Source organism: Varroa jacobsoni, unplaced genomic scaffold (genome assembly GCF_002532875.2).
Source record: "Varroa jacobsoni isolate VJ856 unplaced genomic scaffold, vjacob_1.0 scaffold_1203, whole genome shotgun sequence".
In the NCBI taxonomy this organism is placed as follows: domain Eukaryota; kingdom Metazoa; phylum Arthropoda; class Arachnida; order Mesostigmata; family Varroidae; genus Varroa; species Varroa jacobsoni.
This window is the reverse complement of record NW_019214105.1, coordinates 466,058-480,464: the sequence shown is the minus strand read 5'-3', so window position 1 is coordinate 480,464 and position 14,407 is coordinate 466,058. Positions and strand designations below refer to the sequence as shown.

At 39.2% G+C, this 14,407-nt stretch overlaps 1 protein-coding gene across 4 annotated transcripts in view; it reads right to left on the bottom strand.

The window, feature by feature from the left end:
* Window positions 1-14,407, bottom strand: part of LOC111267627 (retinol dehydrogenase 14) — a 71,329-nt gene that overhangs the window by 12,013 nt on the left and 44,909 nt on the right. For all 4 annotated transcript variants that reach the window (XM_022845954.2, XM_022845956.2, XM_086971378.1 and 1 more), the window contains exon 7: window positions 5,724-5,878. In XM_022845954.2, the coding sequence (XP_022701689.1) occupies window positions 5,724-5,878 (155 nt within the window). The remainder of the gene's footprint in view (window positions 1-5,723; window positions 5,879-14,407) is intronic.

The window sequence follows — 14,407 nt, the reverse complement described above, 5'->3', positions numbered from 1 at the left end:
CCTGCATTTCTACGCCGTCTGCCTTTCTTTTTTTCTCTAATTCCATTCTTGTTGTCATTATCATTAATAAAAGGTCGGCCGCTTACAGGATGACAGCCTTTCATCGTCGGTCGCAATCAGTCAAAACAAAGTGGAACCTATTTGTAGCAGATGCTTTCTTTTGTCACAGTCTCCTTATTATTCTGCACAGAAACACATTCACTGCTACTAGGGATTCCTTTTTTTCCCTGATAACCTTCTTAAGCAATTTTCCGGGCTGCGTATTTTCTGCGCTTATAGCAAAAGAAGACTCACTTTACGGTATTGAGTACTTCAAATACTTTGCGGTATTGAAGTTAAACCACAAACCCAAACTGCTTCGAAATAGAAAAAGTCAAATAATACCCTTTAGTTGCCAGTTGTACAGAAGCAGCAGCAATGGGAAAACGCAAGGCCAGAAATAGTCGTCGCTTGCAAGGAAATCAAAAGCAAACGCTATTGAACTGCTTTCTCTGAAGTTTCTATAATCGTAACACGACTGCTGAGGTGTTGGGACAAAGAGCACTAGCATAGCATATAGTTGCCGGCCACTCCTTTGACTTGAAGTAAACTAAACATGACCTCAATGTCATAATTTTGTTGGAGTTGAAAAAGTTCTAGAATAAAAAAACAAATGAGGTAAGTAAATTAAATAGCGGGAGAGTACGCCCTCTTTTATCCACGAGGAAAGAAACAGGATGAAGCCGACAATTTCACAAATGAAGTTAGCTTGAGGTATGTGGCTTTGGCATTGTGTCGCGGGCAGCGATTACGCCACGGGGTAACTGCGTATTTTGTTCAAGAAATTGTATGGCAGGCTCTACTGATATCGTAGCAGTGTGTGAATCTTTTTTTTTTTGAAAAAAACAAGTGGGAAAAAGCTATTTCGCCGTTTCGAAACTAAATATAACTTCTACTACCATTTATGGAGAACGAAGGGTCGTACTTAATGTATTTGATTCACAGTAATCATCAGTGGAAGCTGCAAGAACCATTGTATAAAAACTTCCAGCTCGCAAAATCAGCCCGAATCGTATAACTGGAGTACCAGATTCGTTAACGAGGTTATCATCACGGAGGAATTTTTCAAAGATTAATTCTTTCTAAAACTATGAAATATGACGTCCGTAAACACGATTTTTTAAGAGTACACCTTTAATTCAAATACAGAAAATAAATTTTTTCAATGAAAAGTAAACATTAATGTGAATTGCTTCTCTTTTTAATGGAGCTGCTAGTAGACTAAATCTTTCGAAAGAAGCTGGACTATCTCGGCATTCTAGTTTACCTATAGATAAGCAGCATTTAAGCTTAGGGCCCTATACGTCTCTTATATAGTTTGACGATAAGCAAATATATATTAGTTTCTCAATAGAATACTCTCTTTCTGCTAGTGATACCAAATTAATGTTACACATAGGTATAAAGACCTGGTTGAACACTGGCCCTTAGCTTCTTTCCTTAAGCCATTTATTCCGATCTCTAATTCATATTACATAGTACAGATACCACTTTTCATTGCCCGTAACGGTTCTGTGTAAGAACTGATCATCGTGGCTGCGTGACGCTCGATACTGGGTATTGAGACATTGATACACAGCGTTAATCTGCGATTTCTTGCTGAATTCGGAGCGTTCATAAGGTACCTAAGCTCTAAGTTTATATGTAAATCCAACAGGCTTAAGGTGGGTAACGAGGGTTTTCTCACTGTAACCCTTCATTTTATCTGATTTTCGAGTTATCTGTCCGTTCTATTCCATCAAAAGTGCCTTTAAATGGTTGATATTAAACTCAGACGGTTGGTCAGAGCAGGGAACATCCTCTAGGTCCCGGGTGCCGTTTTCGAACCTGGTAAGCCACTCTTGAGCAGTACTCAAGCGATACCGCTGCTGGCGTACACGATGTATGGTACAAGAGGTGTGTAAAATACGCTTTTTTCCACTTAGGCCGCCCCTCTTTCAAAGGTTTCTTCAAGTTAAACTTGCACAACACAATGCCGTTACAACACGCTGACAGAGCATCTTCGAAGTATGTGTTAGAAGCGAACAAGTAAGGAAAGAGCAGTTTCCTTGAAGCGCGGGAACTTTTCCAGTCTTACTATTTGTTGTTTTTAAAACACATGGCGTAATTGGCATGTCAACACAAATCCTCTAAGGCGAAGCTAAGTCTCAGAATTGGAGTACTTATCATTAGGGCTGAGTTTTGTTTTTGGATACCTTGTGTCTAGGTTCTAAAATGTCGCACATAAAATGTTTTTTATTCTCTTTAAAATAAGATAAATAATAGTAATATGATAAATGATGACATATTTCTAAATGCAAACAGAGATAAGTCCATCACTTTTATTGTGCTCGTTATATACCGGACCCCTTATAAAAGAATTGTTCAACCACTAACACTTTCGCGTAAGCTAATACCTATAACAGTAATTGGTAGTTGGTAAAAATTCGTGCATTTAGAATGTTCGGTAAGCTTTCGTTCTAAGAGTTCGTGAAGGAAAATAAAAAAAATGTATATATACATTATCAGCAATCGCTCGTAGCTGACGTTTCTTTTTTTTTTTCATTAAATTTCAGGTGCATTTCTATATTACAATAGACAATCCATTCCGCTAAGAACAAACACGAGCGTAACTCAGAGTGATGTTTGTATGCATGGTAAATGTTAATACACGTAGAACACTATGGCCTGCCAGCGCTTTTAAACGAACATGTCCTTCATTAGAAAAATACATGTTACTTATTAAGCAACTTGGACCTATAGCATCTGTACTTAAAATACTGCAAAGTAACTGCAAGTTGCCTTACCGTAGAGTACATTATATCTGCTTATGTATAGCAAACATGCTATTAGTTTTATATTATTCGTTGCACAAGAAAAGGACGGCTAAACGTCATAGGACCCTTGAATGTTTGACTAAATTTCTATCTCACATTAACCGAGTAAGCAGTAAATTTAGCAGAAGTATATTTTCTGTACTACGACACCGCGTACATTAAGGAACGACGAACCATTTGGAACTGTTAGTTAAAGAGCTCACGAAGGCCAGTCTGACGTATATGGCAAACGTCCTCATGCAAACCATGTTAAAACACGTTTCAATCAATTAAATGCGGATTTGTCTATAGAGTGGTACTCTATGTAATAATAATAACTTAATAACTTAGAACAAAGAGCAACGTATTCCTTCAGTTAAAAGCTCAGAACCATAATCACTAGCTATTGTGTACTTTTTGCAAATTGTGAATGAGAATAGGCCAGGTTATCTAAAAATTACGATGACGCATAAAAATGATAAATAGGCTCCCTGTTCATAGACTTATATAAACTAAGTATGTGGAAACGTATTGATAAACAAATAAGTTATCTTTGCTATATATTTGAGTTATATTTGTGTGCCGTCTTATGGATATAGGGCTGTGTTACGATGTTTGCAAGTAATTATGTTCTTTGATGTTGAAAAGCTATCCTCCTTTGTCAAACGTCCGGATGGCTTCAACATCCACATATTCAGAAGTGGCAAACTTCAACACAAGCCTATTTCCCTATTTAACTAGAAATGTTGTTAGACGAGTTATGCTTAATAACTTTTAGAGGAACTGTTTCAGCTGAACTGCGTTCAGAACTCTTATGTTTCTCTCCTGTTGCACCTACGATGGTCTCACGGCATATTGAAGAAAGCATAAAATTTAGAGATTCTTTCAAAGGTAGCATTTAAGATATGCACCACCGAAAGCGTTTTCGACAGAGAAGGTTTGTCAGAGAATGCTGCAGCTGTCTTTATTAGGTTTACCTGACAAAAAATAGAAATGCCGAGTAACTTGTCTGGTTATAAATGGACCATGTATATATATATAGATGTCGCTAACCCTTAGCTATTTATACACTGCACATTGCCGAGTTGGGTAACATCGGGTTGGGCGCTGAATAAGAGATCATGTGGCCGAAGTGCTCAAGATTGCCGTCTTCATAGCTGACCATGATTAGTACGATACTTTGCGTCATACCGTATAAACTTTTAATGCAACGTGCTAAACTCTGAGGAAACCACCTTAATTTAGCAAAATGTCCAGATGTATTTAGCATGCGAACTCTACTATTGGAAGCCCTCAATAATCTTAAATAGATTAGTCTGTAAACGCCAAGAAAAACGTCACGCTATCCACTGTAGATTGAGTTCAATTCTCAGACAAGCTATAGTAAGTGTGTGTTCGCGCACAGCAATTCTGCAAAAAAATAGGGTAACCATTGACGATGGAAGCGCCTAACTTCTACCTTTTTTAGAGACAACTGGTCTGAGTTTGAAGGCCAGCTCAAGCCCACTTTCATTCTTCGTCTTATCGAATGACCTCTAATCAAATAAGACGGCCGAAGAAGTTAGTTGAAGGTATGCAAACGCCTTACTGCTATATAGGTCTAGCAGGCTAAAAGTACAGCAGGTGCTAGCCAGACCGCAAGTGGCAATCACAGAGTTGGAAGTAACAGCACACCTGACTGACACGGAAATGACGAAGTTCTGAAGGGGAAGCAGAACCATGGCCGTTGGCACTTGGTATCTTGTATGGTTATTTCTTAGTCCGCTTTTCATTATTAAGGTTAAAGAGAGCAGAGGTATTATATATATATCGACCCGCAGTTGCCTTACATATCTTCTGGCCAACTTCCCATTGGTAGCGGGAAATATGCTACGTTGTTTGTACTTTTTTGAAAAAAAGGCCTTTAAAACAAATCTGAGGAAAAACTCAAATACGATAAGTAACAGCGAATGAAACGGCATTAACCGACTAACTAGATACATCGTGGTTCACGGTCACGAGTATAGGCTTCAACGAAGGGATTTACATGACGCTGACAGGCTCAGGTGTCCCAGATATAGCGAGAACGGATAGATACCGTGCCGCATGCTGCTTCCTAGCACCAGTCTTGGGATGCCTGGCAAACAGCCCAAATTCAAGTTCATAAACTACTTCGAACAGTTCATATAAAGTGAAGTCTTCTAATCTTCTGTCATCGCTCTTAGTTTGCGGTTGGAAATAAATAACGTTCCTCAATTCTTTCTGTTCATGACCATGCTAACAGAAGTCGTTCTAATACTCACAAACTAACTGTAATTGCATAGTTCGATAAGAGATATTAAAAAACTTCATTCATAATATAGATATCTACAATCCTCGAATATTTAGAGTTGTCTAATTCTTTTCATTTATTATATTATATTATTATTTATTTCCCAAAATAGTCCATGCGTGGAGCCTAAGTCAAAGGCTGTCTATCAAGAGTGAGAAGCGTTTATGCTAATATTTTAAGGGCTTTCGTTGTATCCAGCTTTTTTTTGTTCCCGAAAAGTAACCCATTTCTTGTTTATTTGTATTTATCAGTACAACAGTCCTGCCGATCTAAATGACATCTGACATCATACACCGTGTCATTCCGGAAGTTGTGCCTAAATGGGTCCCTTCTGCTTTCTTGAAAGGGCTCCTAATCTGCGGCTGAGCATACTAACCTACTGGTTTACCATTCACAGGGCTCGATATGTATATATATATATATATATATATATATATATATATTCGAGCTTGCATTGGATATGCCAAGCTTTACCAAGAAGGACAGAAAAAAGAGACATTATCAAAATGTTAATTTTTTCCCAATGTATGCAAATAAAAGGCTTTTCTCAATGAAACCTTCAAAAGTTGACAACTTACCATTCCTGAACATGATTGAACCTTTTCGTCGAAGAGGGCAAATAGCACACTTTGGATACCATCTTCCGGCGAGCGGAACATTAACATCGCTAAGAGACACCACACACTGCGATGTGGCTGTGGTAATCGAGTGTAAAAACTTGTTGATAGAAGACCTGTAAAGTTTCACAGAACATGAAAATGGCATAGGCATGAGTCGCTATATAAACATGGTGTATGTAAATAAAAAATGCCATAAGGAAATGGAGCTCGATTCTTTTCTAGATAGTGTTGTATTAGAACCTGCCCACCGTGAGAGAAGCGGATTTTTGTTGGATATTGTCTCCCTAAAGCGTAGAAATTATCAATAAAACTCTTTAGCCCTTTTTGCGTGCATTTACTAATGTGTGTGCCTACAAAATTTAGAGACAAATCCAATGATCTTGGTTCGAATTGGGGTGTAAACAATTTTTTATTCTGGATGCAGACCATTCGAAGTAGTACCCGATCGCGGTATCGCACACTAAGCTAACGAATAACTTTTTCAATACAAATGTTTTGTTTGAAAGTAGATGATGCCGCTTTGCAAGATTGGTATATAACCCTTAGATTGTGGACTGAACAACGTATCAAGCTAGGCTTTCGAGCCACTGAGTTCGAGGTATCAATGGTCAAAGGAAGGTTGAGCCGTCGTAAACGCGCTTCTAGAGATCCGTCTAGAACCGATTTGGATTAAATCGACAAGTTAGAATGTCGAAAAGCGTTTTTTTCATTTTAGCAATGGAAGTATTGACAGCTTACTTATGGATTAGTCCCTCGTATACAGCTTTAGGTAGACAAGACGACTCATGTTAAGCAAAATGCGAAGTGCCCCACGTGGAAGTTATCATCATGTTGGGTCTAGGTACATGTAAGCTGGCTAACGCACGTTACACGCATTGACTATGCACGAACTCATTCAATCTGCGATTTGTTCTTATTATCTTAAGATACAATTAAGTTTTTTTTAACTAAGATAGGAACAGATAGGTAACGCCTGGATGGCCTCGTTTCCGAAGTGGTTACAAGTTGACTTGTAAAATACCCCGTGTTTCAAATTTCACAATCGATCTCTTCCCTACAATCGCAGTAGGTATTCGTTAAAAGCAATCACTGTTACTTGTAGGTGTTATCGATGCTAACGTATCAGCATCGTTTCCGAGCATTTTCTTTGAGTCTCCTTGCTTAGGCAAGTTCCTGCTTACGAACGCCAACGCGTACTACATCGAAATCAATGACAGGGAATTAAGCAGTGTAATACTGTAGTATTTTAGGCCGTTTCTACTAGTGCCGTATGTGAGAATCACGATTATGGCTACCATTCGTTTTTACATTTCTCCTTTACGAGAAAGTGAAGCACATGGGTGCTGGCTGAACGCTGCTGATAACTACTCTTTAATCGTACGAGTGGGTACAACTGAGCGCATGAAGTCCAATAAATTATTCAAAACTCCCGGCGACTCAATATCCTTGCCGTGGTGATGGGAGGCTGAGCGTAGGCAGTAATTAATCCCGTGACCAGTGATTACCGTTAGGCGTAGAAATATCAATTTGTAAACATAGCATGTCTACCATTATCGTTATGTGTGTATTTACCAAGAAGTTAAAAGTCCTTGTAGGTCACTAGAAGCTTACAGTATACATATAGAGCCGCGAGTAATGTCAAATGTTATAACGTGCTTTAAATTTCCACTATAAAATACGTATATATTCTGTCCCGCTTAAACTACCTTGATTGTATTTATTTTATGGTGGCCTTCGACCAATAGAATTACATCCTATTATGTAATAATTTGAGCCTAAGTAGATGGCAACTGAGCTTTGCTTTTGCAAGAGCATAAAATCAACGGGAACAATGACGCTTATGCAATGTCATTACGTTGATCATGCTTGCCGGTCCTAACGTAAATATGTCCTCATACAGTTTAAGCAAATGTTAATAGGCTTGTGTGAACACCTGAACGAGCTCAATTTATCTAGGAGAATGCTAATACACGGTAAGTCATCTGAGTCGGGCTACGCAGGAGGGCAGTTCTCGTTTGGACCGGAATCTGCAGGCCATAGTCTCAAGTTTACGTGTACGTGTCTAACGAATTACCTACGGACGAAGTTGAAAGCGAAGCTGGTGGTGAGGGTTAGACGCAAATCATATAGAAAAAAGGTCCCGGAATATGTCAGGCCCTCTGCGATTGACTATTTCTCTAGGTAGGTGATGGTTTGAAACAATATTTCAGTGCTACCGGGCCACGGCCAAAGTGATTAGTGAGCAGTCATAGTGGGAGAGCCGCTTTCTTTATTAAGTCACACTTGCTTCTCAGGAGGCTCCGCATGATTTTTAGATCAAAAGGTCCATGCTTGTCCACTCGTGTTTACTTACCACTTAAAAAAAATAAACTATAATAGTAGCACAAGGGTGTACGTTAGGGTAGACTACATGGCATACCTATGCAAGCATATCACTCTGAGCATAACTCAACCAAGTGACCAGACTAGTCTAAAAATATCATGCCAAGGCGATTTGCGGATAAACTTAAGGGAACATCTGTCCCATCAGAGTTGGTAAAGGATTGAGAGATTGTTTTAAAGGGAACCCAGTTCGTTTTAGAGATGCTCGCAATAGTACCAAATGTATCATAGTTACATTTCATATTGCCTGTCAGAGTCAGGTATATATGCGTTGGCTGCTTTGTAAGTCTGTCTTATGAGAAAGAGGTCATGAAATTCGTGTTCACGACACTCGATGCATAAAAGTAGTACATTCACTTAAAAGATAAATATACATGCTTATATAAATTATTATTAAATATAAGATAAAAAGAGTTTAAAGTTAAATCTTGGGGAACCGCACGATTTATAAAATAACCACTGATAGATGGAATGGCAGTAAATCTACATGACAAAGCTGGCGCTTCGCCGACAGATGACAATTAAAAAAAAAGGGCAAAGGCACATTTTGAAGGGCGCGTTGAAGCATGCGGTGGTAATGAAGTTAACTGAGCTGAACGCAAAATAACACGCGACTAACCCAGCCACTTAATTATAGCTCTCGGAAGTTGTGTTATCAGGTTCTGAGGTACTTAGTAGACAGGTTTTCAGGCAAAATGTGTTAACAATACCCCTCAATTGATTTAGCCTGAGCACAAGACATTATAGCCTCGCCAAACGTTCCGTGATAGTCTTGACTTGGCCAATATATTTTCAATGCATTGTCGCATGTTTTTCATAGTCCAGAATCTTCGGATTGAGCTCAGGGATGATTGTTAAAAAATTGATAACCGCAAGAACAAGATAACGGTTAGAGAAGGCGTCATACTGTATGACCGTTGAGGTAAGCTCAACCGAAGTAGAGTTTCAGTTTCTTTTTCTTACTTCATCAATTACTGGCAATAAACATAAGAAGCATGACAGTTAACCTGCAGGCCCTATATTTGTAATCAATGTTGCGAGTTGATTGTAATATTAAGCATGTTACTAAGCGTGTAGCAGTAAATTTCAACAATAATATACCCAATAGAATAGAAACAATAAGTCGTACGATTTGTTCACGTCCACCAGCCAACGAGACGAATTCAACAGAACGCATTTTAAATCATTCGTAAACATACAAGGACACATACGTTCTTTTACCTCTAACGAAAAGACTTTTCACTGATTCCTTACCACTACATTCTACAAACGATAATAAATCCAGTTATACAAAACGAAACTTAAAGTTATTCTTCGACACCTCACATCTACATAGTAACAGCATTCTGCGTAAATCTATAAGTTAACTTATTGTATACAAAGATACTCAGATAATTATCGACATCGACCAGTCAAAGGCCCCTGATTGCCCACATTGCCCGTACTTTATTCGACGCAAGTAGATGCCGCTTCGTTCAGCCTTGAATGGCCGAGGTAGTGCGCGCACATGTAGTCAGTAAGCAGTGGACCGAAAAAGGCCTTACTACAGAACACCCGGGATACAAACTGAAGACTGAAGGCCGGAAGACGGAGTTGATGCGTGACTAGAGCGGACAAATCGAGGCGATACGCTCCAGCAACAGCTTAATAGGTTAGCATTGCTTCTTCGCGTCACGCAGTGGTTCAGTTTTGTTGAGAAAATATTATGGAAAGTTAGGAGCACGCTCAATTAATTTGACGCTATTTATTTGCTGCATATATATATATATATATATATATATATATATATATATATATAGATCATTGGGTAGACTATTATAGTATCTATTATTTTCTGTACTAACTTATATATAGCGATCGGTCGGTCATAGTCAAGCCTACTAATTCGTTTGGCCTGGTGACCACCGTCTATTTATCTATTTTCTTCATTGAGAGAACAGAAGGTTCCTCTAGAACTCCTCAGGAGACCGCAGGTCATCTGCGTTAAGTACGCTTACACTCTATTCATGTCGGCCATTGGAGAAACAAAAGAGACCGTTCACAATAGACTCAGCCGCAGACTTATGAACAGTTATCTATCTATTAACGCCCGTAGAGGAGACATCATTTAAGTGAGCATGTTGCTCTTCAGTGACTTAGCGAGTTGTTGTGAAGGGTGCACGTTGGCAGCATCAGACACGGACATTGTTTTGTTACTAGTTAGCTTGTGTAGGTCCATCTAGTATCATTGAAGAACTCTGCAACAAGGCCCATAGTGCTGACCATTATGTCTAGTAAATATATTATCTATCAAATTTGGATTTATTAAATATTTAATTTAACAGTACATTGATACGTGATTAGGTTGAGCTTTATAGCATCGAATCCAGTCCCACAACGGCTTCAACAATGATCAGTTCTGAAATTGATTTATTTGTGACCATTGTTAATGAAGCATACTTCCTTGATACGAATTGTAGTGTAGGGTAAGTATATTTTGATGAAAAGAGTTGTCAGAATAGGGTTTCCTAAAACGGCCTTTGTAGAATCACTAGGTTTAGATTTCACTTGATACGGTTTCCTATCTACAAGCCCGTCCGATACTAAGTTCCATACGTCTGTCGTTAATAGGCAATTTAAATGCTTCAATCTTCAAATGTTTTTTAATACTTGAAAAACTGCTATATACCAGTGAATAAATGGATGCTCAATTGCTAATGAAATCCTCCATTCAGAAACTGGACATTGCACCCACTCGGAGACCTTAATCATAAACAGACCCAAGAAACAAAGAGCAGTAATTTTCCTTGAGGCATATGTAAAGAATGCAAATTATCCGCTATATTTATTTTGAGAGGTAAACATTGTGCCCTGATGAGTAAAGTTTGAACATGCATAGATCATCTCAGGCAAATCTTATGCCTTCTCTGCTATATATGGAAAAGGTGCCTCCTTCATTTGTAGTGGTCGTGCTCTTTCGTGCCTGATACATGCATCAAATCCGAGCTAGATAGTGTTAATGCATTTCGGCGTCGTCGTCAAACAGCATTTTGAATTACTGTGAAAAGATCGGTCAGGGAACAAAATGGAGTCTGTTCCCCTGTGACGACTCTTCCCGGCATCAAAGTCTCTGCCGTCATATGACATGAAACGCTCTCAATCCATGCGTTTTTTGCCTCTAATGTTTATGTTATATCGACAGAAAATCCATTTTAACAATGGACCTATTATGTACGACTGAGTAACTGTTAACAATGAGATAAGTTACGAGTTACAATTAGCCACTGTACCGACGCATTCTTATTTTCGACTTTAGTCCTTTAAGAGTGCCATGTAAGATGTTGCAGCATATATATATATATATATATATATATATATATATATATGTATATGTATATAAACAAGTTAAGATTACTATATATATGCAATTACGCACGTTGATTTTTTAGTTTGATAGCAAACGTCGCTGCATCCGATGCTCTATGCTATTCGTGGTTTAATACTAGCCACAAAAAATCGCCTTGCAATATTGTTTTTCGCGGATATTTTTATTCAGCATATGAGACTTACTGATACATTGGTACAAAAAATATTATTTTGTAACAAAAATGATCGCATTTCGCGGTACCTACCGGAAAACTGCGTTGTTCGAAGAAATAGGAACTAGGTGTCCCTAGAAGTAGTCTAGGAAAGGCTTTCTACTATACTCTCTAGCAACGGAAGCGCTTGTAATATTAATTGAGTTATTACTCTCAATTGCTGATGGGTATGAAATGTTTTATTCGCAAGCCTTTTAGATACAACTTCTAATCTAATGAAGACGTTTTTATCTAGCTGTGTCGTCGAGTCGGTAAATATTTGAGCGAACACTGAACCTTTGTGTCCAACTTCCATGCGTCCGCAGTGAAGTTTCTAAGTACTATACTAATGTATGTGCTACTAAAGTGGACAGATTACACCTAACCACTATGGAACTTCGTTCTCAAACCCGTTCGTACTGCGAGCAAATATATCGAAACACGCTTGATGGCTCGTTACGTCGGACCTATTTCGAATGCGCGAATCTCTGGGGGGAGGCAAAAAACGTTTTGCTTTGATAAATAAACAGATGCGACGTTCCTTTATTCGTCTAAAAAGCGCTACCGGCCAGGACAAAAACAAAGCTTCGTTTGGCATGACATTGTATAATATGCATACCAGCGATCCCGGCAGCTTCTGTCTCTACGCGCAATGGTTCTGTCCGCAAAAGAGTGTATATCAAGGTCACCGGCTCATCCTTGGTCATTTGCCATCCTCATAGCCACGGAAAGGGGCCGAAGACAGTGAAGATCAGTCAGAAGATGAACGCTACAGACCCAGTCGCAAACAGAAGCATCACACAAAACGTCTTCTACCGGGTTCGCTCGCGCACTTGTTCTGTACAGCAGTATTGGCTACGGGTCTTCTAGTAAACTTTAAAAAGGCTGAAGAAGACTTTACCAGCGCCAACTGAGCACATTGTTGCACTCTAAAAGCATGCATATTCCCACTATCCGTCCATGTTTTGTCCTGTGAACATATCCCATCAGCACGCAGCGTTGTTATTTAAAAAATGACAGTACAGATACTGTTTTTTTTGGCGCTGCTAACGTTCGTGCCCCACATGTTGCAGACGACAATTCCTTGCTACATAGGGGGTAGAGCGCATGTAGAGAAACGACACAGGTAATGGGAAAACATCTCGCTACAGATACATTTGACGCGGCCAACCCATGCCCCATAGGTAACCCTCGAATGGCAGCGACTTGTTCAAATATCAACCGGTTATGTATCCCCTGTGTGGCATTTGAGAGCGAAAAAAACGCAGCATGCACTATCACAGTGTCCCAAGCAACGACGGCGCTGATACGGGCCAAAAAACGGAAGTAAGGAACTGCAACTTGCTAGCAAGAAAACCAGTTAAGGGACAGAAGGGAGAAAAAAGGGGGCAGAAAAGCCACTGTTGGGCTTCGTTCAGTTTCGTCAGTCGACAAAAACGTATCGACTATGAAGTGGGTCTGCGGGTACGCAAGCGGCAAAGCAGTCATTCTGAAAAGCAACCAACGGAAATTTGCTATGCAGCACCAATGACGTTAGTGAGACACCGGAGATTAATGTGGGTGCATTGGGGTGTTCAATTAGCCTTATTTCAAGGTCTTTGCCAAAGTGAATTTTTATGGAATATTTATGGATTTCCCATGGAAGACGGTTTTCAGCGGCTGAACCTTGCATTTCGCAGGGAACAGGTACAAAAGACAGTCTTGCCTAATAAAAACCAATGTGAATGGATACAGGCATTTTCCGTTTTCGTTTGCCAACCTGCCCGAAGTATACTGTTGGATTAACCGCTGTATAATGCGAAGAACGTTAACAATCAAATCGTACCTTTATGCAAAGCATGTTTGCAACAAGATGTATTACAATGATACCGTGTAGACCTTCTCCTGTGGCCAACTGCGTGGTATCTGGGCACCATATTGCCGAGTTAGATCGCAGCATTGTGATGAACGACTAAGAGGCCACGGGAAAAAATTTAAGAAGCTGTAACGTCAAATATGCGTAAGCTCTGATAGAAATTCTCCTACATTTCAACTTTGGCCGAAACGTCAAGCTATGAGTATAATGTTAGTTAAGTATTGGACACGTACTTCTAGATTTCACTATAATATAATTTACCTCAAGTGTGATACTAGCCCTTCGTGCGAATTGCTCATACATTGAGCTCAATGGAGCAGCCGCAGTACAAACAGCTAAAAGTTGTGAGTGACAACCGAAGAAGCAAAGATTTTTATTTTCTATTTTTGTTTACAGCTTCAAAAGTAGCTATAACTCTTTAAGTTCTTTTTTCCAATACGTTTATAATTGGCATGATCGTTTGCTATAAAAACGTGCGATGGATGCTGCATGGTCACGTCAGCAGTTCCCTGCAGGATCCGTTTCGTGTACGTGTCGTAACAAATCAGTTCGCAGGACAAGCAAAAGGCTTTATAAAGAAGTGCTTTCAAGAAAACAATTTTTGCGAATATTTTTGCACCCTACAGGTATAGTTTTATTTGAAAAGGGATTTCTATGCGGGAATAACTGTTGAGTCATGTGTGAAAGACCTTTTTTTCGTGTCTGACAAACTTGAGTAAGTATGATAGCTATGTACTTTCATTGTAACAGCTTAATCCGGTATTACATGGCGTTCTATTTAAGATTGTTAGTTTGACATATATCACTAAGGTTTTCTAACACATGTCTTTACCTGGGGACTTCGAGCG